This window comes from Panthera uncia, chromosome E1, assembly GCF_023721935.1.
Source record: "Panthera uncia isolate 11264 chromosome E1, Puncia_PCG_1.0, whole genome shotgun sequence".
NCBI classification, from domain to species: Eukaryota; Metazoa; Chordata; class Mammalia; order Carnivora; family Felidae; genus Panthera; species Panthera uncia.
Window position 1 is genome coordinate 25659202 of NC_064814.1, and position 25544 is coordinate 25684745.

Genomic DNA, 25544 nt, shown 5'->3' on the forward strand with positions numbered 1-25544 from the left:
CGAGCCCCGCGTCGGGCTCTGTGCTGACAGCTCAGAGCCTGGAGCCTGTTTCAGATTCTGTGTCTCCCTCTCTCTGACCCTCCCCTGTTCATGCTCTGTCTCTCCCTGTCTCAAAAATAAATAAAAAAACGTTAAAAAAAAAATTTAAAAAAAAATGTGAAAGGCCAAAACAAACCCTCAGGAAAAAATAATCTATAAGGAAACAGAAGTAAGGCAGGGACCAAAAGAAAACTTCAAAAAATGAAATTAATTCTCCAGGGACATAAGGGTAGGATACTACTGGTGAACAAGATCTTGGAATTTAAAAACAGAAAAGGCAAAACAATAACTTCAATAAATGGACAGTAAAACCAAGGAAATCTTTCAAAAACCACGAGTGCATGTGTGTGGAGTGTGTACATGTGACAAAAAAGCTAGAAAATAAGAGAAAAAATAAGGGTTAAATCCAGAAGAACCAAAACCCAAAGCATAGAGATATACATGAGAATGAGAAACAAGTTATATAAACACACACACACACACACACACACACACACACACTTCCAGGATCAAAAAACAGAGTTTCTATACTAAGACCAAGGAAGCCCAGCTTAATGACTTAAAAGCCTCGCCCAAACACCAAAACTACACCAAGGTGCATCATTATAAAAATTACAGAACTCTGCCAATGAAGATACTAAAAGCTTCAAGAAAAACACTATGCCATGTAAAAAAAAAAAGCGGGGGGGGACTGGAATATCAGTGGGCTTTTCAACAACAGGACTGAAAGCAAGGCCTTCAAACTTTTCAAGGGCAAAAATATATAATTGGAAAATCTATACTTAATGTTTCAAGTGAAAAAAATCAATGAAATAAGAACAAAAAAAGATAAAAGCAAAAGTTGGTTCTTTGAATAGGTAAATAGCTCTAATAATTTGAATAAAGAAACTAAAATCTTCACACAAAGAAAACCCCAGGCCCAAATGGCTTCACCGGGGAAGTCTACTTAAAAACTACTACTGGGGTCAAAAAGAATGAAATCATGCCATTTGCAACTACATGGATGGAACTAGAGGGGTATTATGCTAAGTGAAATTAGTCAGAGAAAGACAAAAATCATATGACTTCACTCATATGAAGACTTTAAAACACAGAACAGATGAACATAAGGGAAGGGAAGCAAAAAGAATATAAAAACAGGGAGGGGGACAAAACAGAAGAGACTCTTAAATATGGAGAACAAACAGAGGGTTACTGGAGGGGTTGTGGGGGGGGGGGATGGGCTAAATGGGTAAAAGGCATGAAGGAATCTACTCCTGAAACCATTGTTGCACTATATGCTAACTGACTTGGATGTAAATAAAAAAAATTTAAAAATAAATTTAAAAAAATACTACTGGCGCACCAGGGTTGGCTCAGTCAGTTAAGCGTCTGACTCTTGATTTCTGCTCTGGTCGTGGTATCACAGTTCGTGGGATGGAGCCGCACCTTGGGGTTTATACTGACACCATGGAGCCTGCTTGGGATTCTCTTTTTCTCTCTTTCTCTCTGCTCCAAACCCAGGTGCACTCTTTCTCTCAAAATAAATAAACATTAAAAAACCCCTATAGCAACTTGTTCAGAAAACTGGAATATAGGCTAGTTTTCAACTCATTCTCTGAAGCTAACATTACTGATCCCAAACTAGACAAAGCCCTTATAAGAAAACTACAGAACAATATCCCTCATGTATGCAAATGTTAACAAAATTTTAGTATCTAAATCAAACAATATATAATAATAATAATAATAATAATAAAAGTGACCAAGTGGGCTTATTCCAGGAACGCAAAGCTAATTCAACATTTGAAAATCAATACATTCATGGGGTACCTGGCTGGCTCAGTAGGTAGAGCATGCAACTCTTGATCTTGGGGTCCTGAGTTTGAGCCCCAAGATGGGCATAGGGATTACTTAAAAAAAAGGAAAGAAAGAAAATCAATACATTCATTATATTAAGCCTAAAAAATAAATAAATAAAAGCCATAGGATTATCTCAAGAGATGCAGAAAAAGCATTTGACAAAATCCAACATCTATTCCTGATTAAAAAAAAAAAAACCCTCAGCAGAAGAGGAATAGGAAAGAACTTCCTCACCTGATAAAGAGCATTAGGAAAGTCCTAAAGCTAGCATCATATTTAATGGTGACAATATGGATGTTTTCTAAGACCAGGAACAAGATAAGTGTATCCGCCTTTGCTACTTTTATTCAATAGTGTACTAGAGATTCTAAGACCATGTAGTAGGCAAAAAAGAAATAAAGGAATTCAGATTGGGGAAAAAAGTAATAAATAAATCTTTATTCCCAGACAACACTGTAGAAAATCTGATAAAATAATACAAAGAGCTGCTTGGCTATATTAAGTGAGCTTAGCAAGGATACAGGATAGAATGTCAATATACAAAAATCAACCATATTTCCATATATTAGCAACAAGCAACCAGAGATTGATTAGAAAATACCATTTACAAAGCATCAAAAAAATATGGAATAAGGGGTGCTTGGGTGACTCAGTCGGTTAAGCATCCGACTCTTGATCTCAGCTCAGGTCTTGATCTCAGGGTCGTGACTTCAAGCCCCACATTGGGCTCCACGCTGGGCGTGAAGCCTACTTAAAAAAAGAAAAAGAAATAATTTGAGATAAATCTGGCAACAGATGTGCAAGGCTGATACCTTGAAAACTACTAAACGTTGCTTAAATAATTAAAGAAAGATCTAAATAAATGGGAAGATGCATAGTGTTCATGGATCAGAAGAACCAATAACGTTAAGTGATATTTTGGTGTGCCTGGGTGGCTCAGTTGGTTAAGCGTCCACCTCTTGGATCTTGGCTCACTTCATGATCTTGTGGTTTCGTGGGTTTGAGCCCCGTGTTGGGCTCTGTGCTGACAGCATGGAGCCTGCTTGGGATTCTCTGTCTCCCTCTCTCTCCCTCCCTCCCTCCCTCCCCCACTCATGCTTTTTCTCTCTCTCTCTCAAAGTAAATAAATAAACTTAAAAAAAAAAAAATTCTCCCCAACTTGATTTACAGATTCAACACGACCCAATCAAATCACAGCAGATTTTTTTTTTTGTGGAAATCAACAAGCAGATTCTAAAATTCATATGGAACTGCAAAAGACCTGGAAGAGCCAAAACAAATTTGAAAAGAACAAAGTTGAAACACTTAATACTTCCTCTCCAAGGTGCATCATGAAGCTGCACTACTTTGACATAAAATATAGATAAACAGATCAACAGAAGGGAACGGAGCCCAGAAATAGAGCCATACATGTACGGTCAACTAATATTTGACAACGGTGAAAAATCAATTAACAGCATTGTATGGTGACAGATGGTAGCTACACTTATGGCGAGCACAGCACAATGTATAGAGAAGCTGAATGCTGTACACCTGAAACCAAGGTAACACTGTCAACTATATTCAAAAAAAACAATTAAAAAGAAGAAAGAGGGGCGCCTGGGTGGCTCAGTCGGTTGGGCGTCCGACTTCGGCTCAGGTCACGATCTCGCAGTCCGTGAGTTCGAGCCCTGCATCAGGCTCTGTGCTGACGGCTCAGAGCCTGCAGCCTGTTTCAGATTCTGTGTCTCCCTCTCTCTGTGACCCTCCCCCGTTCATGCTCTGTCTCTCTCTGTCTCAAAAAAAAAAAAAAAAAAAAAAAAAAAAAGTAAAAAGAAGAAAGAAAAAAACAAGAAGGCAATTCAGTGGAAAAAAGTCTTTTCAACAAAAGGTGTTGGATCAATACATTACTAAATTAAAAAAACAAAACAAAAACCAAACTCTGATCCATACCTCACATGTACAAAAATTAACTCAAAATGGGACACAGACCTAAATGTAAGAACTAAAACTATAAAACCTCTAGGAAAAAAAATAGGAGAAAATCTTCATGACCTTGGGTGGGCACAAAATTTTTAGGTATGACATCAAAACATAAGATCCATAAAAGAAAAATATTGACAAACTGGACTTTATTAAAATTAAAAACTGGTCCTAGGGAGCTACTATTAAGAGAATAAGACAAGCCACAGACTGGACAACAATATTTGCAAATCACGTGTGTCTGACAAAGGACTGGTATCTAGGATACATAAAGAACTATCAAGGGGTGTCTGGGTGGCTCAGTCAGTTACGTGGCCAGACTCTTGGTCTTGGCTCAGGTCATGATCTCACGGTTCATGAGATTGAGGCCCAGGTCTGACTCTGTGCAATCCAAGCTTGCTTGGGATTTTCTCTCTCCCTCTATGCTCCTCTCCCTATTGCACGTGCACACGCATTCTCTCTCTCTCTCTCTCTCTCTCAAAATAAATAAACTTGAAAATAAAATAAAAAAATATAAAGAACTATCAAAACTCAGTAACTGAAACAATCCAATTAAAAAATAAAAAAGCACAACATCTAAACAGACAATTCATTTATATATGGATGGCAAATAAGGACATGAAAAGATGCTCAACATCACTGGTCATTAGGAAAATGCAAATTAAAACCACGAGACACTCTTATACATCTATCAGAATGCCTAAAATAGAAAAATAAAAAACCCTCTATGGTCTAGGCAGCAAATGGAACTCTCAAACACTGCAGATGGGAAGGTAACATACTATAAAAGCATTTCAGAAAAGCAGTTTGCTAAAATGTTAAATATACACCACCAACTACCCACAGCATTTCTATTTGCCTAAGATAAATGAAAAGATACATCCACATAAAAACACATATATCACATGTACACACACACACACACACACACACACACACACACACAGGAATGGTCAAAACAGCTCAAAATTGGCAACAACCCAAATATCAACAGGTGAATGAATAAACAACTTATGGCATATCCATATAGTGATTCCATCTTGCTGCTCAGCTTAATAAAAAGTAATGAATTGATATATACAACAGCAGTAAGTCTCAAAATAATCACACTGCATGAAAATCCAGACAAGAGCACATGCTGTATGACTCCCATTTATATAAAATTATAGAAAATGCAAACTATTTTTGCATTTCCTTCATTTTTACTTAATGTTCTATTTCTATTCCAAGATCCCACATTACATTTAGTTTTCATGTCCCCTTAAGCTCCTTTCGGCTGTGACAATTTTTCAGGTTTTTCATGACCTTGACAGTTTTGAGGAGTACTGGTAGGTATTTTGTTGAATGATCCTCCACTGGGATTTGTCTCCTAATTTTCTAATGACCAGACTGGGGTTGTTTTTTGAAAAAAGATCAGAGGTACTGTGCAGTAACCTTTGTATCCAATTATACAAAGAAACACGTTATTAACCTGAGTCATCACTCTTGGTATTGACCTTGACAACCTCTACCTGAAGCAGTATTTTTTCAGGTTTCCCAGGTTACAAAATTACTCCTAACCCCTTTCCATACTGTACTTTTCACAAGTACAGTGGCTTTGTGAAGCCCACACTTCCGAAGTAGGGAGTTACGCTCCCTCTTGACAGTGGCGCATCCACAAAAATAATTTGGAATTCTTCCACATAGATTCCCTCTCCTTTTCTAAAATAAGTATTTCCTCTTTCAGGGTTGGAGGTTTTTCTCTCAGGTTGTATATCTCCAGTTGAAATACCATCTAACTGATGCTCTCAGGGTAGCAAATCCAGATTATGTGATTTCCACCTGCCTCTTACCGGTGATGATACGTTTGAAGTCCTGGTGTAGGTGTGGTCTGGTTCTCCATTGTTGTCTTACTATTTTCCCTTTTAGTAAGCAATCTGCAAGGAGATACTTAAAGACCATGCAAATATTCTGTTCAGCAAAATTTCACTATAGATTGAATACTCAGTGAGGATTTTTGCCCAATCCTATGACTTTCCAGGCTCAGAATTTCTTCATAGTTTCAGCTGGCATTCTTCTATAGGGAAGACCCCTCTCTTTTTTCTTTTTTTTAATTTTTTTTTTAATGTTTATTTACTTTTGATTCAGAGAGAGACAGAGCATGAGCAGGGGAGGGGCAGAGAGAGAGAGGGAGACACAGAATCTGAAGCAGGCTCCAGGCTCTGAGCTGTCAGCACAGGGCCCGACGCGGGGCTCGAACTCACGGACCGTGAGATCATGACCTGAGCTGAAGCTGGACGCTCAACCGACAGAGCCACCCAGGTGCCCCTCTTTTTTCTTATTAAGGGCATCAACTCATGGATTACTACTTTTATAATTTATAATTCATGATAGTCCTTAATTATCTGCAAGCTCAAATTGTCCCAGATTTAGCCGATGGGAGCCCCATCAAGCTGACTCCTGTGTCATTCTGACAAGCCCCTATCATTGTTTCAGCAATTCCTTTCTGGAATAGCAAGATATTCAAGCATATACTAATTTTCCTGTCCCAAGCCTAGAATCAACCATTTCTCCAAAGAGCCTTGGTTTCTTTTAGTGGAGAGTATTAGAAATAAAGATGTACGTACTCCACATGGTCATTGCTATTGAGACCTCTGTCTCTGGGCCCTCCGGTAGGCAGAGATGGAATATACATGTGTAGATATACGTACATATATGCATGTGACATGTCGTATGAATACACACATGTACCTTAGAATATCATGAATTCATATTTATAACTCCAATTCCTTTTTTTTTTTAATTTTTTTTTTAACATTTATTTATTTTTGAGACAGAGAGAGACAGAGCATGAACGGGGGAGGGGCAGAGAGAGAGGGAGACACAGAATCGGAAGCAGGCTCCAGGCTCTGAGCCATCAGCCCAGAGCCTGACGCGGGGCTCAAACTCACGGACCGCGAGATCGTGACCTGAGCCGAAGTCGGACGCTCAACCGACTGAGCCACCCAGGCGCCCCTGTAACTCCAATTCCAACCCATCCCACAGGACTTTTTATTTTCCCATATCTGTATTTGTATCTCTCTTCTGCCACAGTAAAAACCTTGGCTCCCGCCCAAATTACATGTACCTATTTGCTCAATTCTTTCATACATTTAAATAGTTTCAGGAGCACTACTGCTAAAAACAAACAAACAAACAAACAAACTTATGAGTCCAGAATTTCTTTGTAGTTCTATCTCCCTAAACTGAAGGACAGAGTATTAAGAGTTACTTGGGGGGCACTTGGGTGGCTTGGTTGGTTGGGCGTCCGACTTCAGCTCAGGTCGTGATCTCATGATCTCTGAGTTTGAGCCCCGTGTTGGGCTCTGTGCTGACAGCTCAGAGCCTGGAGCCTGTTTCAGATTCTGTGTCTCCCTCTCTTTCTGCCTCCCCACCACCCCCTGCCCCCCGCCAACACTGTCTCCCTCAAAGATAAACATTAAAAAAAAAAAGTTACTTGGATTATTTTCTCCTTCCTTCAATGTGACTGTTAATGATTTGAAGTAAGTTGACTTTGGTTTTTAGTCTTCCCTGCCATCCTTATTGAATTAATTTCATTTCTGGAGACTATCTAAAAAAATGGCTTTGCTTCCAAAGATAAAGAACTATATAAAAAGTTGTAACTTGGAAACATGTTGCTCCTTCCCTGCTTCACCATCCACCTTTGTAGGCAGGTCACCAACTTTATTGCTTTCTGGTTCATCCTTCTTGTGTGTTTTGAAAAGGTAAATAGGTATATTTTCTTATTCCTTCTTTCTTATAGAAAAGGCCACATGCTAAATTTCTCTGTCCTTTGCTTTTATTAACTTAGAAATATATCCTGGAAATCATTCCATTTCACAGTGCACAGACATCTTCTTCATTCTTTTTTCAACTGCACAGTACTCCACTGTGTGCATGTTTATTCTATCTTCTTTGGACAGTTTTCAATGTTTTACAATTACAAATACTGCTGCAATGAATGAACTTATGCATGTGTGAACCTATGTATATCTTTAAAACTGAGGATCACCTTCAGAATATATTCTTTGGGTAGAGGAGTGAATGTATATGTAATTTAGTTAGGTATTACCCAATTTCTTCCCACAGAAATTTTACCATTTTGCATTTGCATCAGCAACAGTGAGAGTGTGTGTTTCCCTACAGTCTCAGCATGTGATTTCTTTTTGCCAATATAACAGATGAAAATGGTATGTCTGTGTAGTCTTTTTTTTAAACTTTCTACTTGGAAAGAACTTCAAACTTCTAGGAAAGTTGGAAAAATCGTACAGTGAAATCCTCTGTACTCTATTCAGATTTGCCAACGACTAACATTTTGCCTCGTTGGTTTCATTCTTCTCTCTAGATATACTGACTTTTACTAAAACATTTAAGAGTAAGTTGCATAGATCACATCTTTTTGTCCTCCCCAAATTCAGTATGCATTTCCTAAGAATAAAATTGTTCTCTCATAACTACAGCATAGGTATCAGCTTCAGGAAATTTAACATTAATGTGGTATTCTCCCCCATTTTACCATCCACAAGTCCAGTGAACCCAATAATGTCCTTTATATAGCATTTCTTCCTTTCAGTCTCCAGGATCACATATCGTATTTGTTTGCTTAGTTTCTTCAATCTGGAAGATTACTTTTGAATAATGCAGGCTCCCTCCCCACCTTTAAAAAATTTTTTTAGGGGCGCCTGGGTGGCGCAGTCGGTTAAGCGTCCGACTTCAGCCAGGTCACGATCTCGCGGTCCGTGAGTTCGAGCCCCGCGTCAGGCTCTGGGCTGATGGCTCAGAGCCTGGAGCCTGTTTCCGATTCTGTGTCTCCCTCTCTCTCTGCCCCTCCCCAGTTCATGCTCTGTCTCTCTCTGTCCCAAAAATAAAAAAATAAAAAACGTTGAAAAAAAAAAATTTAAAAAAAAATTTTTTTTAATGTTTATTTACTTTTTGAGAGAGAGAGACAGAGTGTGAGCAGGGGAGGGGGGGGGAGAGAGAGAGAGAGAGAGAGAGAGAGAGAGAGAGAGAGAGAGAATCCGAAGCAGGATCCGGGAGCACAGAGCCCGACGCAGGGCTCGAACTCACAAGCTGTGAGATCATGACCTGAGCTGAAGTCAGATGCTTAACTGACTGAGCCACCCAGGCGCCCTGCCTCCCCACCTTTTTAATAGACTGTTTCTCATTTGAGGCTCATGTTTCTCATTTGAGGCTCATGTTTCCTCATTAGATCAGGTTATGTATCCCCGTAATACTACATAAGTGATATAACCTTCTCAGAATATTACATCTAGAGGCAAAAGATGCCTATCTGTTCCTCATCGCTGATGCTAATTTTAATCATTCTTCAAGGTGTTGAAATTTTACACAGTACTTATCATATTTCTCCTTGCAACTAGCAAGCAATATTGTAGACATATTTTAAAGTATGTGAATACTCTTTCTCATTGAAATCTCACCCCACCCAATCCCATCCCTAAATTTAACGTCCAATAGCTCTTGCCAAACCAAACATTACTGTGATGGCTGAAAAATGATTTTGTAATTCTAGTACTCTTTTACCAGTCAGCATAAAATTCTTCCATCTTCTCCTTAGGTTTACCTACCTACCTACCTACCTTTATTATCAGTATCAACTCATACTTCTTTTCTTCCCCAATGGTTTATAATTCACTACTGTCCTATTTTATTTTGGAGCTCAAATTATCCCATACTCAGCTACATGGATTCTTTTTAAAAAATTTTTCTTTTATTTATTTTGCTGGGGGGGGGTGGGTAGGGGCAGAGAGAGAATCCCAAACAGGCTCCGTGCTGTTATTGTGGAGCCTGATATTGGGGCTCAATCCCATGAACTGCGAGAACATGACCTGAGCAAAAATCAAGAGTTGGGACACCCAACTGACTGAGCCACCCAGGTGCCCATCAAACTACATGCATTCTTTTGAACTTGCTCCTGCATCATTTTCACATGATACAATCAACTTTTGAGTATTGACTTTCTAGCATATCAAAATATTCCAGGATCATTTTGTACCTACATTATTCCAGCCCTGAAATCAACCATTTCTCCAAGGAGCTCTCATTCTTTTCAGTGGGGAATGGTATTAACCACCAAGATGTGCTCAGCTGTTTTACACAGAGCCATTTCTATATCTTCTTTTCTGCATCTGTGTGATGTGTGTTCTTTTGTCCTTTTATCTTTAGGATTTTTCGTCTTTTATTTTATTTTTCAACGTTTTTTTATTTATTTTTGGGACAGAGAGAGACAGAGCATGAACGGGGGAGGGGCAGAGAGAGAGGGAGACACAGAATCGGAAGCAGGCTCCAGGCTCTGAGCCATCAGCCCAGAGCCTGACGCGGGGCTCGAACTCACGGACCGCGAGATCGTGACCTGGCTGAAGTTGGACGCTTAACCGACTGCACCACCCAGGCGCCCCTGGTTTTTCGTCTTTTAAATATTTTTTCAAAGTTCTTTGTATTTAGGAATTGACCCTTTGTAACATATGGCAAAATTTTATTTTGCTTATAAAGTGGTCATGAAATTAATTTTGTAAACACAGTAATATTTATCACTACTTTTATTGCAACTTGATTTTGACTCTTAGAAAATTTTTTCTTAGAACCAGTGTATAGAAAAGTTTACCCATATCTTAACGTATTTTTTAGTACTTATTTTTGAGAGCGTGCATGTGTGCAAGTGGGGGAAAGGCAGAGAGAGAGGATGAGAGAGAGAATCTAAAGCAGCCTCCACGCAGGCAGACCAGAGCCTGACATGGGGCTTGATCCCACAACTGTGGGATCATGACCTGAGCCAAAATCAAGAGTCAGATGCTTAACTGACTGAGACACCAGTTGACCCACCCCACTTTTTTTCTGGCTTACTTTTTTTGTTCTTTTTCCTTTCTGAGCTGGGAATTACTTATTTTCACTCTTTTGTTTTTACTGTGACAAAGTAACCAGATTACGGGCACCCAGGGGGGAGCTTAGTCGGTTAGGTGTCCAATTCTTCATTTTGGCTCAGGTGATGATCTCATGGTTCTGGAGTTTGAGCCCCAAGTCAGGCTCTGTGCTGACAGCGCAGAGCCTGCATGGAATTCTCTCTCTTTGTCCTTCCCCTGCATGTACACACATGTGCACTCTCCCTCTCTCTCAAAAAACAAAAGCAAAGACAATAATAATAAAAAAAATAAATAAACAAAATAACCCAATAAGGCCTAAGATTTGCTCTGGCTAAGCCATCTCAGTAAATCAAGATTTAGTAACCAAGTTTCTATGCTCACCTCTGTGTAAAAAGGCAGGCTTATGTAAACTATCAGTGCTCACCCACTCAGCACACATTGCCTGACCCAGCTCTAATACTTCCCTTTGCTCCAGTAAGAAAACCAACCAGCAAAATGCCCAGTGTAACTTCCTTGTTCCTGGTTCCACTTTGGTCTACTATAAAAATCTCTTGCTTTGTAAAGCAATTTGGAGCTCCTTTCTATCTGCTAGATTGGATGCTGGCCAATTTATCAACTGCTAAATAAAGTCTGTAAGATTTTTAAAAAATTACTCAGTCGAATTTTGTTCTTTAATACGATAGAATTAGGACTATGAATTTTCCTCTGCTCACTGCCTTACATGTATCTCATAGATTTGTATATGCAGTATTTTCATTATCATAATTTTTTAGAAACTCTGTAACTTGTTTACAATACTCCTTGTACCCAAGAGGTTTTTTCCTTGACTGAGGAATAATTCTGAATGTGTATCAAGGCGCAGAATTTTTCTGTCACTCTAGAAAGCACCCTCATGTCCTTTCCCAGTCAATCCTTCTCCTCCCCCATTAAAGTTCTATTACTACTGGTTAATTTTGCATATGCTTATTTAAAAAATTTTTTTTAATGTTTATTTATTTTGGGAGACAGTGCGAATGGGGGAGGGGCAAAGAGCGAGGGAGACACAGAATCTGAAGCAGGCTCCAGGCTCTGAGCTGTTAGCACAGAGCCCGACACGGGGCTCGAACTCACGAACTCTAAGATCATGACCTGAGTTGAAGTTGGGACACTTAACCGACTGAGCCACCCAGGTGTCCCTGCATATATTTATTTAAATAGAATATAACACCACGGACATTTTTATAACTAATTTAGCTCACTCAACATAGTATTTTTTTCAGCATATTTGAGATTTATGCATATTATTACACATATGATTGGTTCATTGCTTTTTACTAATACTGCACTTTAACAATATTTGTTTATCCATTCTCCATCTAGATTTGACTACTTTGAATAAAGTCTCTATGAATATTCTCGTACAAGGCTTTCTAACATACAACAGAAGGCTTCTAAATTTCGAAGTGGAAATGTACTTTTGCTTTTTGTTTTCTTATATGGGACCTACTAATGTTTTCCTAATGTATAAACTATTTTTGTGAATATTTTGTGGTTGAGAGGATGTACAGTATTCTGGTTCTAGGATGCAGATACACTGGAAAATCTGCCTCATTAAGTTTTGATCTTTTATAGTCCTACTTTCTGTCTACTGTACCTATCCTGTGTTCAGTGTCAATCTCCAACTTAAAGTGCTTTTTATGATTTGCATTTCTCATAATTTATGCTTTATAAAGATGGTTGCTGTATTTGGTATAGAACTATTGTATCTTTGTTATGAATTATGGGTTTTAGCATTACAAGCTATCCTCTTTTGTCATTTAATGCTTTTTGGTTTGACTTCTAGTGTGGTATCAGCACTGCCGATCCTGCTTTCATATTACTTCTATTTGCTTGGTTTACCTTTGTCCATCTTTTTATTTTTCGCTGTTTTAAAGATCTCATGTTATAAAGTTAGATTTTGATTTTATTCTTATATAACTGACATAGATTAGTTTGTTGGGATTTGATTTTTGAGCTAATCTGAAAATCTTTTTATTGGTGAGGGAATCCTTACTGATATGACTGGTATGTTTGATTTCAATTCTGTCATATTATTTTGTTATAATTACTATGTGCATTATGGAACATTCATCACATGATTTTTCATGATGGTTTTCTTTGGCCTTTTAAATTAAATTTGCAGTGTTTTGAAAGGTTTATTTATTTTTTTCTAATGCTTACCTTTGAATATTTTGTATTTCTTTAAAAACTTTTTTTAAATGTATGTTTATTTTTGAGAGAGAGAGACAGAGACAGAGCCTGAGTGGGGAAGAGAGGGAGACAGAATCTGAAGCAGGTTCCAGGCTCTAAGCTGTCAGCACAGAGCCTGATGCGGGGCTCAAACTCACAAACCAGGAGATCATGACCTGAGCTGAAGTTGGATGCTTAACCGACTGAGCCACCCAGGCGCCCCTCCCTCTTTCATATTTCCATGTATCCTTTTTCTTACCTAACCTTTTTTTTCAGCTTCAAATGGTATCATTTTAATCCCTTGTAATAGTTAACCTACAGTCAATAGTGTTACTCTAGTTTTTCCCTCCTAGTTTTTTTAGCTCCCTTCTTTCCACTGTCAGATCCTGTAACATTTATGTACACCATTCTGCTACCTACACCCCTACTCCTGATTTTAACCTTAGTTCAAAAAGACATGGAAAATACTGTCAAACTTTTTGCAGAAAATTTCCCAAATATCTCTTTTAGATGCAGCTCATCCTTTAGGTTTCCTTGGGAAGGGCTCCTGAGAACAGTATTCTCTAAATTCTTGTCAGTGTTTAAAACGTTTTCTATAGTCTTGACATTCAAAAGACAGTTGACTGGATATAAAATCTTTGGTTAGAATTTTCTTTCCTTTTGCTACCACATTATTGTCTTGCTTTGTAGGTGATACCAGTTGAATTCTCTAGACCTTGTAAGGTACTTCATCTTTTACCTGTAAGCTTGGAGAATTTTTCTGTTTCTTTAAACTCATACAGCTTTACTAAAACACAGCCTGCAGTTCACCTTCTGGTATGAACTTCTGATGTATAGACCTAGATCTCTATAGCCAGAAAGTTTTCTTGATTATGGTTTTATTAAAGATTTTATTAAAAAAATTCCCCCCCAATGTTTATTTTTGAGAGTGCACTTGCACACACACACGTGCAAGTGGGGGAGGAGAGAGAGAGGGAGTCACAGAATCTGAAGCAGGCTCCAGGCTCTGAGCTGTCAGTACAGAGCCCGATGCAGGGCTTGAACTTATGAACTGTGAGATCACAACCTGAGCCAAAGTCAGATGCTTAACCAATGGAGCCACCCAGGCGCCTCTAAAAGATTTTTTTCTAAAAAATATTTATTTTTGAGGGAGAGAGAGCTCAGGTAGGGAGGAGCAGAGAGAGACAGCGGGAGATCAAGGATCTGAAGCAGGCTCTGTGATGACAGCAGAGAGGCTGATATGAGGTTCAAACTCATGAATGGTAATGAGATCATGACCTGAACTGAAGTTGGGCGCTTAACCGACTGAGCCACCCAGGTGCCCCCCCCAATTTTTATTTTTTAAAGTAATCTTTACACCCAACATGGGGCTTGAACTCACAACTCTGAAATCAAGAGTCACATGTTCTACCAACTGAGCCAGTCCAGGTGCCCCTATTCTTTTTCCTTATTGAGGGACACTAAATACATGTTACTTTTTGGACCCCTGTTCCATTTAAAGTATCAGTTAGAAAAGAATTTCATTTTCATTCTCTTGACCATTTTCCTGCTTTGCTTCAATCTCTTTCATTATGTTTGCCTTTGAATCTACTGTTTGGGGAAAACTTTATAATTCAGTCTTCATCTGATAGGATTTCTTCTTCTTTTCTCTAAGTGTAATCTACTCTGATTTTATTTCTTCCTGTTTTTTTTTTTTTATTTTCCTTTCTTAGTTTTAGATTTCTGAATCATGGTTTTCTTTTCCTTGTATCTCTAACCAATGGTTTGACGGCGTTTTATTTCATTTTGAGTGTTGTGTCAATTTTTTTCTGCGTTTTTCTGGGTGGGGGAGAGGAAGATTTTCATTAGTTGAGATGTTCTGATTCACATTATTTTTTCCAATAGTTCTGTCTGCATGTATTCCACTCTTTCCTATTTCTATTTATTTCATGGTCAAGGGTTCCTGGTTCCAGAACACTCCTATGTTTACTTTCTTTCTTTTTCTGTAAGAGTTGTTAGTTTCTCCTTTTCCTTCTTTCTCTTCACTGCCATGTCTCCACCTCTTCCCTACGAGGCACTGGTTACTTTCAAGCTCTTCTCCATGGCTGAAGCTGCAAACTACCAAATTTCAAACCTGTGTTCAGTATTTTGGAACTTAGTGTTGGAGTCTTCTCTTTTGGAAGCGATACTCTGTGCTTCATCTAAGTGTTCCATGGCCTAAAACCCTATCACTGAACCCATTAAAACCATTAAGCCTTCTCTCTCTCATTCTTCACATCCTGCAGGACTTGGCAGAAGGAGCTCCTGGAATCTGACTATTTCCCTTAGAGGTAATCTGAAGGTTGTGATAATCTGCTTTTTTTTTTTTATTAAAAAAAAAAAATTTTTTTTTAACGTTTATTTATTTTTGAGACAGAGAGAGACAGAGCATGAATGGGGGAGGGTCAGAGAGAGGGAGACACAGAATCTGAAACAGGCTCCAGGCTCTGAGCTGTCAGCACAGAGCCCGACGCGGGGCTCTAACTCACGGACCGCGAGATCATGACCTGAGCCCAAGTCGGATGCTTAACCGACTGAGCCACCCAGGCGCCCCTGATAACCTGCTTATTAATAATGCTAAAGGCATGGGTGGTGTCTGATTGACATGTACTCTTTGTTGGCTTTATATAGATTTATAGAAAGGTGGGTGGGGAAATTGGATCAGGCTGCTGCCACTGTTCTCCAAAACTGAAGTTTACACATACATATTTACTCCTTTTTAGAAATACTGGTTTTGCCATTTTTTGAAACAGTTTGTCCTCATCAGATTCACTTTTTGTATCACCTAACAGTTTTACAGAGTAAGTCTTCTCCATATTTATCAAATCTGATTCAGAAGCACATTTTGCTGTATGGGAGTTTATTTTAAATTCCATAGAAATCCCTCACTGGACTGTTTTTACTAGTGATTTGTAAAGGTCTATTATGATTAATACAATACATACAAGATGCTTGGTATGTGGCAGGCACATTCTAAGCACTTGATGTGTAGTAATGCATTTAATCCTCATAAATGTTATTACTCCCATTTTACAGATGAGGAAGCAGAGGCTCTAATAGGCTAAGCAACTTGCCCAAGGTCACACTGCTAAAATGAACACTAGCCACATGAATCAAGAAAATAATCTTAAACCTATGTTAAATTTTAACCTGCTTTCTCTCTTTCTTCCCTTTAATTATCGTTGTCAGCTAACTTCTGTAAGCACGGATAACAAGGATCAAATAAAACTATTTCCAGTAGTGTGCCATTTTTTTTTTTTTTTTTTTTTTTTTTTTTAGCACTTTGCTCTTCAAAATGAAACTGAAAAATCATGTTCATTTGTTTACTATCTATTTGAGACCTTGAGTGTAAGGTGATGGGAAACTGCCCGTGGGAGAATATGTTACTTGGTATTTGGGCAAATGTGAAAACTCCTCACTCACCACAGAGAAAGTCAAAATATCGAGGATTCATACACTGGGTGATATAAGCCTAATCAGAATCATGGAGATACATTCTAGGTGAAAAAGCTAAAGAATTAAAAGGACTTGTTTCATGAGAGCTATATTGGGAAGAGAAAGAGATTGTTATAAAGGACGCTGTTTTGGGGGCACTTTTACCATGGTTTCACATTAGGCGCATGTATTATTCTTGTAAAAATAAAGGTCAATTTCTATGAAGTGTAAATCACCTTCTTAAAATTCATTAAGCTGGTAAAAATGGAGAGGTTGATGATATTTGGCATTGGCAAATGTATGTGTGAAACAGCCCTGACACACCCTTCATAGGAGGGAAAATTTATGCCACCTTTTTGGAGGACAATTTGACATTATTTCTGAAATCTTACAAAAACAGGAGTATGCCTTTTGACCATGTAATTCTGCTTTTTGGAATCTGTCCTTCAGAAATACTCAAAGGACACAAGAATCTGTGTGGAAAAAGGTTTCTTGCAGCAATAATGTAGCAGTGAGAAACTGGAGGCAATCTAACCACCAGTAGGGAAATAAATACTAATAGGTAAAGTACTGAGGAAAAAAGCAAATTGCACGTAGGAATGGCATGACTCACTTTTTATTAAAAGAAACAATATATGCTGGTATGTGCACAGATTGATAGATCTATGTTTGTTTGTATATGCATTTAGGAAGATCCTAGAAGGAACAGCTAAACTATTAACAGGGTGAGAATGGGATGGAAGGATTATTAACTTTTCTATGGTTTTCATTTTCCTTTTTTTTTTTTTTTTTAAAGGGGGGGAGGGGGAGGAAAGAATCTTAAGCAGGCTCCACGTTCAGCATGGAGTCCAACGTGGGGCTTGATCCCACAACCATGAGATCATGGCCTGAACTGAAATCAAGAGTCGGATGTACAACCAACTGAGCCACCCAGGTGCCCCCATTTTCCTTGTTTAAACAAAAAATGTGTAATACTTCTGTAGTGAAAAAAATAAAACAAGGTTTTTGTAGTGACAAAACGTAAGCAGGAGTGACAAATCACAGCAGAATTTCATTTCCCTACTGTAACTGTCACCTGATGAACCTCTCTCCCTATAAAGTCTACAAAGGAATTAGAAAACTTTTCTAGGAGAAATTTTACAGAAAATATTTGAGATTCTAAATGCAAGCACAGATAAATATACAACCAGGTAATAGTCTAATTTCAATATGATTAAACTCATCATAAGTTAATCAACTCTCCATTATCCAAACCAACAGGGTACAGTAGCCCACCTCATTTTCTAGGTTTTATAGTCATGAAGTGTAAGTTTCCTAAAACCTTGCGTTTGAAAGCTGTGTGTGTAAACTCACAAAGTGAAAACTAAAGGAGTTAAGAGATCTATGATAACTGGACCCAGTAGGAGCTAGAGAGCTCTTTAGCCCTTGCTGGTTTTCCTCATTCTGCCATCAGGTGAAAAGCTGTCTGGCATAGGGCTACAATTCACTGGCCTAAACTGAAATGCATTTATTCTTGCTCAGCTTACTATTAGGAGGAAGATAAACGGTGAGGACTTGGGATTACTGGGCTTCTGTTTTCCACAAGTTCAATGAGAAAGAATAAACTCATGTCAATGATACAATCAAGAGCATACTGAAAGCAATAATATACTGAATCACCTTTTTAGACTAAAAAGTACCCTGGGAATAACAGCAGAGGACAATATTCTACATCCAACAGTGAACAAAAGAAAGCTGCTCTTGGATATGTAAGAAATACAAATTTCTATCTTTTGGGGTTCAAGTTCTGGTTCTACCACTTAAGACTTGGGATGTTAACAATTACTTTGGTCTCAGTTTCCCTCTCTTCTAAATAAGGAAAACATCACTTACCACACAGGAAGGATGTATGATTAAATAAAATAATTCACATGAATGGGCTTTCAGTTCTTCAGAAGAAAGCTATGAATCCTTAAGTATGAACCTGAAAAGCTAATTAAAAATAAGATGACCATGTCAAAATTAAATATGAAATGCAGTAGCCAAGACGGTCTTTAATATCATTACCAGCTATCTATTCTATCACAAATAACAGAATTCATACTAAGGCTGGGACTGTAGTACAAATGCAGTTTGAGCAATCAAATGAGATCATTTATTAATATGTAAATATGGCAAAAAAACAAGTTAAACAGCATGATGTTGATTTGATACAACCCAAAACACTGATGTAGGGGCGCCTGGGTGGCTCAGTCAGTTAAACGTCCGACTTTGGCTCAGGTCATGACCTCACGTTTTGTGGGTTCGAGCCCTGCATTGGTCTCTGTGCTGACAGCTTGGGGCCTGGAGCCTGCTTCAGATTCTGTGTCTTCCTCACTCTCTCTTTGCCCCTCCCCCATTCATGCTCTCTTTCTTTCAAAAATAAACATTAAAAAAAAAAAAAAACTTAATAAAAACACTGATGTAAGAAGATATTTTCTTGGTGTTTATCTTTTGAAAATATATCTGGAGCAGGTCATACAAAAGATATATTATCACTGAACACTAATAACCATTGGGTATTAATAACGATACAATTAAAATATGGTTAAACACATATGTGTACATAAGGGGATTATTTCCTTGGTGTATAAAATAATTTGCAACCAGCTAACTAAAGTTTTGAGGTCTAAAAGTAAAGCAATAGATGACATATCAGCCAGTATTTATTGAGCAATATAGACAAATCATTATGCTAAGCAACAGAAATACAAAAATGTTTTAGATTTACTATGCATGTCCTACACACAGACTGCCAACTACGGAGAACAAGAAATAGTTGGGAGAACAAGAAATTACTGAAGTAATGAGTACTGCATACAATCTGTTCCATGAGAATAAGAGTAGTAATAGGTAACAGTGAAAAAAAAAAAGAAAAAGGGATTTGGGGAGGATACTTAATACTTTACCATTCATAGCACCTTACAGTTTCTTATACACTGGCTGGTTTACAGAAATCTTGGGATTGAGGCAGCGCTGAAGCTCGGCCCACATTCAGGTGAGAAAGATGAAGACTGAAGCGGTTAAGCAACTTAAGATCACAGGTCAGAAGCAGCAGAGTGAGAGCCTGGCCAGTTTGCCAACTTTTCCCAGAAGCTCATTTCTAACTACACTCTAAGTTACCAACACTGAAGTGAGAACTAGGAGGGAGCCCAGAAATATTCAAATGCAGTGTTTCCCTAATCAATCTGAAAAAGTTTCTGGGGCATGCGTTAAAAACAGAGGCCCCACTGCACACCTATTGAATGCTAACCATCAGGAGAGAGGTTTTGTATTGCTGCAAGGGCCACAAGAGGTGGTTTTAATGATTAGTTAAGCCTGGAAAACACTCTTTATATATGCGTGTCCAACATGGCAGACTTGTGGCTATTTAAATTTACACTACTTAAATCAAAATAAAATACCCGGTCCTTCTGTTGTACTAGCTACCATTTAGGTGCTCGATAGCCACATGTGGCTAGCGGCTGCCATACTGCACAGCACATGTATAAAACATTCCAATCACTGCGCAAAGTTCTGTAGGACAGTGCTGATTCTAGACCAGCCCTTCAACAGGAGGATGAGCAAACAGAGCACAGGATCTCGTCTGACAAGTGCTATGAAGCTAGTCAGTGGCAGAACTGAAACGCTAACCTCGTCTGCTAGTGCCTCTCTTACTGTGTCGCTTCATCCCACCTCAAACCATGCTTTACTCAAATGGGAATTACTTTCTTTCCACCCTTTCTTCTCGGTTCCAGCAAAGAAAGAAAAAAAGTCTACATTTGTGTGTGTGCATGTCAGGGGGGAAGGTCATGAAAAAATCATGATTAAATCTAAACCAATCTGCAAATTTGTATAAAACTAAGAGTAGTGTCTGACAGTTAAGAATACTCTGGTGTTCGGAGGCATTTCTTAGCTTGCTTTAACCATTTTAACTCCTTCCTGGTCTACTGACCCGTTGTTTTTATCTTTCTCTTGGACTTGAAATCCTGAAACTAATGTTACATTTTAACTGGCTTACCTTAAAATTATAAACGTGAATAGGTTACATCTTATTCAGCAAACGTTTTAAAGATGAAAACTGAGAAATAAGGAGCAACCAAAAAATAGTACTTGTCTAATTTTAGAATGTGGTCACTCAAACCACTGAGCACTCTTGGCTTTCAGTAATCTAGTGGTTTCGTATTTATGACATTAATATGTTGTTTTCACTTGCAACTTACAGCTCTACCTTCTTTTGACTACTATGTTATATTTTCAAACAACTCCAGGGACTAGAAGCAACTGAACTGCAGGAAGATTTAGACACCAACATGTAACCACCCATTAAAAAAAAAAAAAAAAAAAAAAAAAAAAATACAACAGTGTCTTCTTTAAAAATAAAACCAGTTGTTCCTGTCTAGTATGTTCAGAACGCAAATGTCTCCTAAGTCAATTTAAGTCATGACAGTTCATGTTTAAAGCAAGCAGGAAAATAACTTGGGACTCCATAGTAATTAAAACTTTAAAGACAGAATTACACAGCTCTGTCAGCTTTTTTCAGCACCTAGTATTCATTTCCATGTTAAATTCTAGTGACTACATTTGGATGAAATAGATGTCAAACTCTATTTGCATTAAACTAAAAATTAAAATTAAAAATTTGAAAGCTAAAAAACATGGCCCAATATAAAATACTTATGAACAAATACTTATTCAAGAGTTTTACCGTAATTTACAAGGCACCCAGAAGCCCTGAGATGGGTTCTATATAAATAGAAGCTACTTGTTATTCAGAGAAAGAGTGCAAAAAAAGACAGCTATTTTCTTTCTAAACACTCATTGGTGTTGAGGTAAACAAATGAAAAAAAAAAAAAAACCAAACAGTCTAAGTAAGCATGGCAGAGCACAGCAAGAGTCTCTAAGTCAGAAGAGGGGGAGAGAAAAAAATGTTTCAATATTTTAAACAGGGCACTGGGAGTTTAAAAGGAAATTTATTCTTTGGTTTTTACACCAGATTCATTATTTCTACATCTTAGTCTTGACTCCATTTCACTGTATTAGGAAGAGGAATGACAAGTGCCCTGCAGATTCTAATGCCAACAAAACTACTTTTGGGGGCAGCACAGCTCACCAATTGAAGGACATTAGGAAAACGTTAACTGACAACAGCAGAAACTGAACTATCTCAGCTCCTGAGTGATAAACAGCATACACGAAAATGAAGAACATAAAAACTAATACAAACTGTAAACAAATACGCAAGTGCTCCAAATCTCGTATAAGAACTGCACAAGAAAATAACAAAGAAACGAGAGCATTGCGAGGGAGGGGCCTTGAAAGGAAGCCCGGTTGGAAAGGAAGACACAGGTCAAAGTTGGGGGAGGGGGGGAGTGGCTCTGACCACGTCTGCACCAGTAGATGCTTCTAACAGCTTCAGTACTATCCCCAAAGGCAATCTGAGGAATCCTTAGGGAGAGTGATTTAGGCAACAAGCTAATGTGCTTTGAGAGAGGAGACATAGAGAATGAAGCTGAGTTTTCCAAGTACAAAAAAGATGCACTCTAGTGACAGAGAACAGCCATGAAATCCCAGACTGTAATTCCCAAGCTTCCTGTAGAAAAATATCAACCGTCCTCAGACATGCAAGCCAGTGCATCTGAAAAATGACCCAGCAAAGTTTTCAGCTGGCCCTCACTATCTCCCAAACCCTCCTTCCTCCACTTCCCTGCTGTTCTTTCCTGGCACACAAAATATAGGCCAATGAGCGGTGGGTGGGTGAGGAGGATGTGAGAGAAAATTTGAGAAGTAAAAAAGGGAGCATCTGAACAAGGGCATGAATGAGACTGGAAGGTCTAACAGGGGCAGGCGAACAACGATACGAACGGCTGGAAAAGCGGAAGGGCTTTCCCGGGCGGCAGAGAGCGGTCAGGTTTGGGAAGGGTTTAGGCACAGGCCAGACTACCTACCACTTGTCAGAGAGGCTGCAGAGGGGACGGCTGCTTTGGGTGACCTCTAATGTCTCTTCCGACTCTGAAATGTTAGGATTCTTATTTCACAAAAGAGAACGCAACGGTCCCAGACGCCCATCGACCTAGAACCCTTTTAAACAAGCGGCCCAGGCGGCTGCTGCCCAAAACACCACTCCCACCTCTCCCTCCCACACGTGCCCACCCCGCCCCCTTTCGCTATTTTCACCTCCACGTGCGAAATGCCTCGCGGCACTCGCCCCGGAGGGGACAGGCACCTTCCCCCGCAAAGCACCCGAATCTAGCCCCCGCCCCCGGGGCAAGTGAGGACTCCACTCTCCCACCCTGGACGGCTAAAAAAGGAAAAGTCTCAAACCCAGTCTCCCTCCCCCCACCAGCCAGGGCTGAAGGGGGAGGGGGGGCGGGACGCAGAGAAAAACTTTCTTCTAAAATTTTTCCTCCAAAGAGCGAAGGGAGCAGAGAGAACCCCGCGGAGTCCGGGGCTGAGGGGTGGGGGGAGGGGAACCCCCCGAATCGTTTAACGGCCGGTAGGGGGAGGGGGACTCTGGAGGTTGAGGGGGCGTGGGATGGAGAAGCAGGCCTGGGAGCGGGGTCAGGGAGCTGCAGGGGTTCCTGGGGTCGGGGAGCTGCAGGCGTCCCCCCCACCTGGCACACAAAGCGGCTGCCGCGCTCGGCTCTCACCAGATCCTTTGTGTTTTCCATCAGGGCCTCATGGGTAGGGGTTGTCCGTGCTCCCCGGGCCCGCGGCGCCCCCTCCCCGAGCTGGGGGCAGGCGCCTCTCCCCAGGACTACGGCGACTACAGGGGAGCCCCCGCTGGGCCCAGACCGGTGGCGGCTGCGGCAGCCCCCGGATTTCCCCCCTTTAACTCGGGTGGCCCCAGGATATCAACAACATTAGCATAGCCCTCCCTCCCCAGCGCGCCTGCGCCGTGACCCGCGCCCCGATTGGCCCACTTCCCTACATACCCTCCTCTCTCTCTCCTCCAGCGTGGGACCCTCTGCAGGCTCCGTACTCCAAGGGCTGTACCAAGACGAAGGGGTGGGAAAGGCAACCGCGGCTCGTGTGAAGTCGAGTGGTTAAAGAGTCAGGAAGAAAAGTAGAAGTTTGATTCAGTCATCCCACTCTATACTCTGGCTTTCTTGTGCTCCTTCCAATCAGTTGCAGCCGCGAAGTTGTGTTGGAAAAAATTTTCCACTCCAGTCACGCCGCTTCCCCCTCCACCCGGAAGATTGGTCCTCCCGGAGGAACTCCCCTACGGGGAGGGGTTGGTGAGGGGAGTGGGCGTTACGTAGGGAGAGAGTGTCGGTCACGTGCTAACAGGCCGCGCAGGCTCCTTCCGACCCCGCGGGGCCTCAGCGGCCGCGGAAACCGAACCGTCTCGGCGCACGCGCAGCGAGGTTCCACGTGAGCGCCTGCGTTTCTTCTCAAACCCAACGATGCCGCCGGAACGTAGAAGCCGAACGAGACCGGACCGGAGAACCGTAGTGAGGCTGGGCCGGAAGAGCCGAATGAAGCCGGACCGGAGAGCCGGAGCAGGGCCGGGCGGGCCGCCACGAAAGGCTGCTCCTTCATCCCAGCGGAAACCGCCGGCCCGGCCGAGCACAGCGGCCGCTGCGATCGCAGTCGCGGCGGAGGAAGAGAGACGGCTCCGGCAGCAGAACCGCCTGACGCTGGAGGAGGACAAGCCGGCCGTGGAGCGGTGCCTGGAGGAGCTGGTGTTCGGCGACGTCGAGGACGACGAGGACGCGCTGCTACGGCGTCTGCAGGGCCCGCGGGTGAGGGAGGCCGCGGCGCGCGGACTGGGCGCGCTCGGGCGGGGCGCGCGGTGGGCGGCGAGCCTCCGGGGGCGGAGCCTGGGCGACCTGCGGCGCCGGGAGCGCTCAGGTCGGCGGGCGCCCGAGAAGGCGGGCGCCGACGGGTGCCAGACTGGAAGTCTCAGCTGGGCGGGGACATCGCCTTTCTCCGCCCCCGGGGCAGCCCCTGCGCCTAGTATCCAGCAGGCGCTCTACACGTACGTTGAGCGAACTGCAGGCGCGAGCTTTTTTCGCGGCTCAGCCCCACCTCCTCTCCCCCAAATCATTGTTTCTTTCCTCGTCGTTCGATCCCCTGCCTCAGTACCTTGCCGTGATTTGGGAGTTGTGGAATCTGAATTCGTGGGCCCGGGCCTGGGAATGTGCGTTTTAACAGCTTCCCAAGTGATTGACTAGCCAAGTTTTGAGAATGATCGTGTATTTGCCTGCTGGGTCGTTGTTAGCCTGTTGGGAACCACGTAGTTTTCCTGGCAGTGAAAATCTTGCATTCTTTTCATCATCCCTTTTCCTTTTGCACACTTTTTTATCAGTTTTTTTTTTTTTTTTTTGCACATTTGTAATCATCCCTTTTATGCTATAACTTTTTTTTTTTTTTTGAGATAAGGAGAGTTCCAGAAATTGTTCTAGTCAGTGGAGGAGACACAGCAACGGACAAAACCTGACAAAAATCCCTGCTGTCTTGGAGCATGTGGACTAGAAGAAGATAAAATGCAAACATGTCAGGGACATGTGTTGAAGAGAAAAAAATGAAAGTACTAGGGAAAGGAAGATGAGTGTGTGTGGAGAGCTGTGAAATTTTACGTAGGATGGCCCAGCAAAGCCTCACAGAATACTCAGTTTGGGAAATGAATGCAGACCTACTAAGTGGCCAGTGTCAACTGATTGCCAGAATCTCCTTTGGGTGCTTATGAGAGAAGCTGCAGAAAACTAGTTGGGAAGTAGAGAACTGTTACTGGACAAATGCTGGCGGGTGGGACAGTTTTATAGTCCAGAAAAGGGACATTATGTGCGAGGTGGGATTTGTTGAGCTTTGAAGGATCATAGGCTGGTAATAGACCAGGGAGAAGTCAAGTGGACTCTAATATGGTCTTTGAAAAGCTCAAGCTCATTTCTGGGAGCGTTCTATGGTCTAGATTTAGATTTGATAGTTGAGTGTAAGTTTTCTTTTTTTAAAATAAGCTAGCATGAGCAGGGGAGAGGCAGAGAGGGAGAGAGAGAATCCCAAACAGGCTCAGTGCGGTCAGCATGGAGCCGGACACTGGGCTCCATCCCACAAACGCTGAGCTCATGACCTGAACTGATATCAAGAGTTGGACACTTACCCAACGGAGCCACCCAGGCACCCCTCAATCACGTTGTTTTTGAT

At 41.0% G+C, this 25544-nt stretch overlaps 2 protein-coding genes across 18 annotated transcripts in view; one reads left to right on the forward strand and one right to left on the reverse strand.

Moving 5' to 3' along the window:
- MBTD1 (mbt domain containing 1) overlaps nucleotides 1–23676 on the reverse strand; it is a 71748-nt gene extending 48072 nt beyond the window's left edge. For 3 of the 15 annotated variants that reach the window (XR_007459145.1, XM_049636430.1, XM_049636439.1), the window contains exon 1: nucleotides 23048–23308. Coding sequence is in view for 6 of the 15 variants with exons in the window: in XM_049636430.1 (XP_049492387.1) it covers nucleotides 23048–23068 (21 nt within the window). In the remaining 9 variants the exon portion in view is untranslated. Of the gene's footprint in view, nucleotides 1–1851; nucleotides 1932–18272; nucleotides 18372–22345; nucleotides 22410–23047; nucleotides 23311–23332 lie in introns of those variants that run through there. The other 12 variants (XM_049636429.1, XM_049636428.1, XM_049636434.1 and 9 more) reach the window with 11 other exon arrangements.
- A 127-nt stretch (nucleotides 23677–23803) lies between these two features.
- UTP18 (UTP18 small subunit processome component) overlaps nucleotides 23804–25544 on the forward strand; it is a 42468-nt gene continuing 40727 nt past the window's right edge. For all 3 annotated transcript variants that reach the window (XM_049636443.1, XM_049636444.1, XM_049636445.1), the window contains exon 1: nucleotides 23804–24142. In XM_049636443.1, coding sequence (XP_049492400.1) covers nucleotides 23804–24142 — 339 coding nt within the window. The remainder of the gene's footprint in view (nucleotides 24143–25544) is intronic.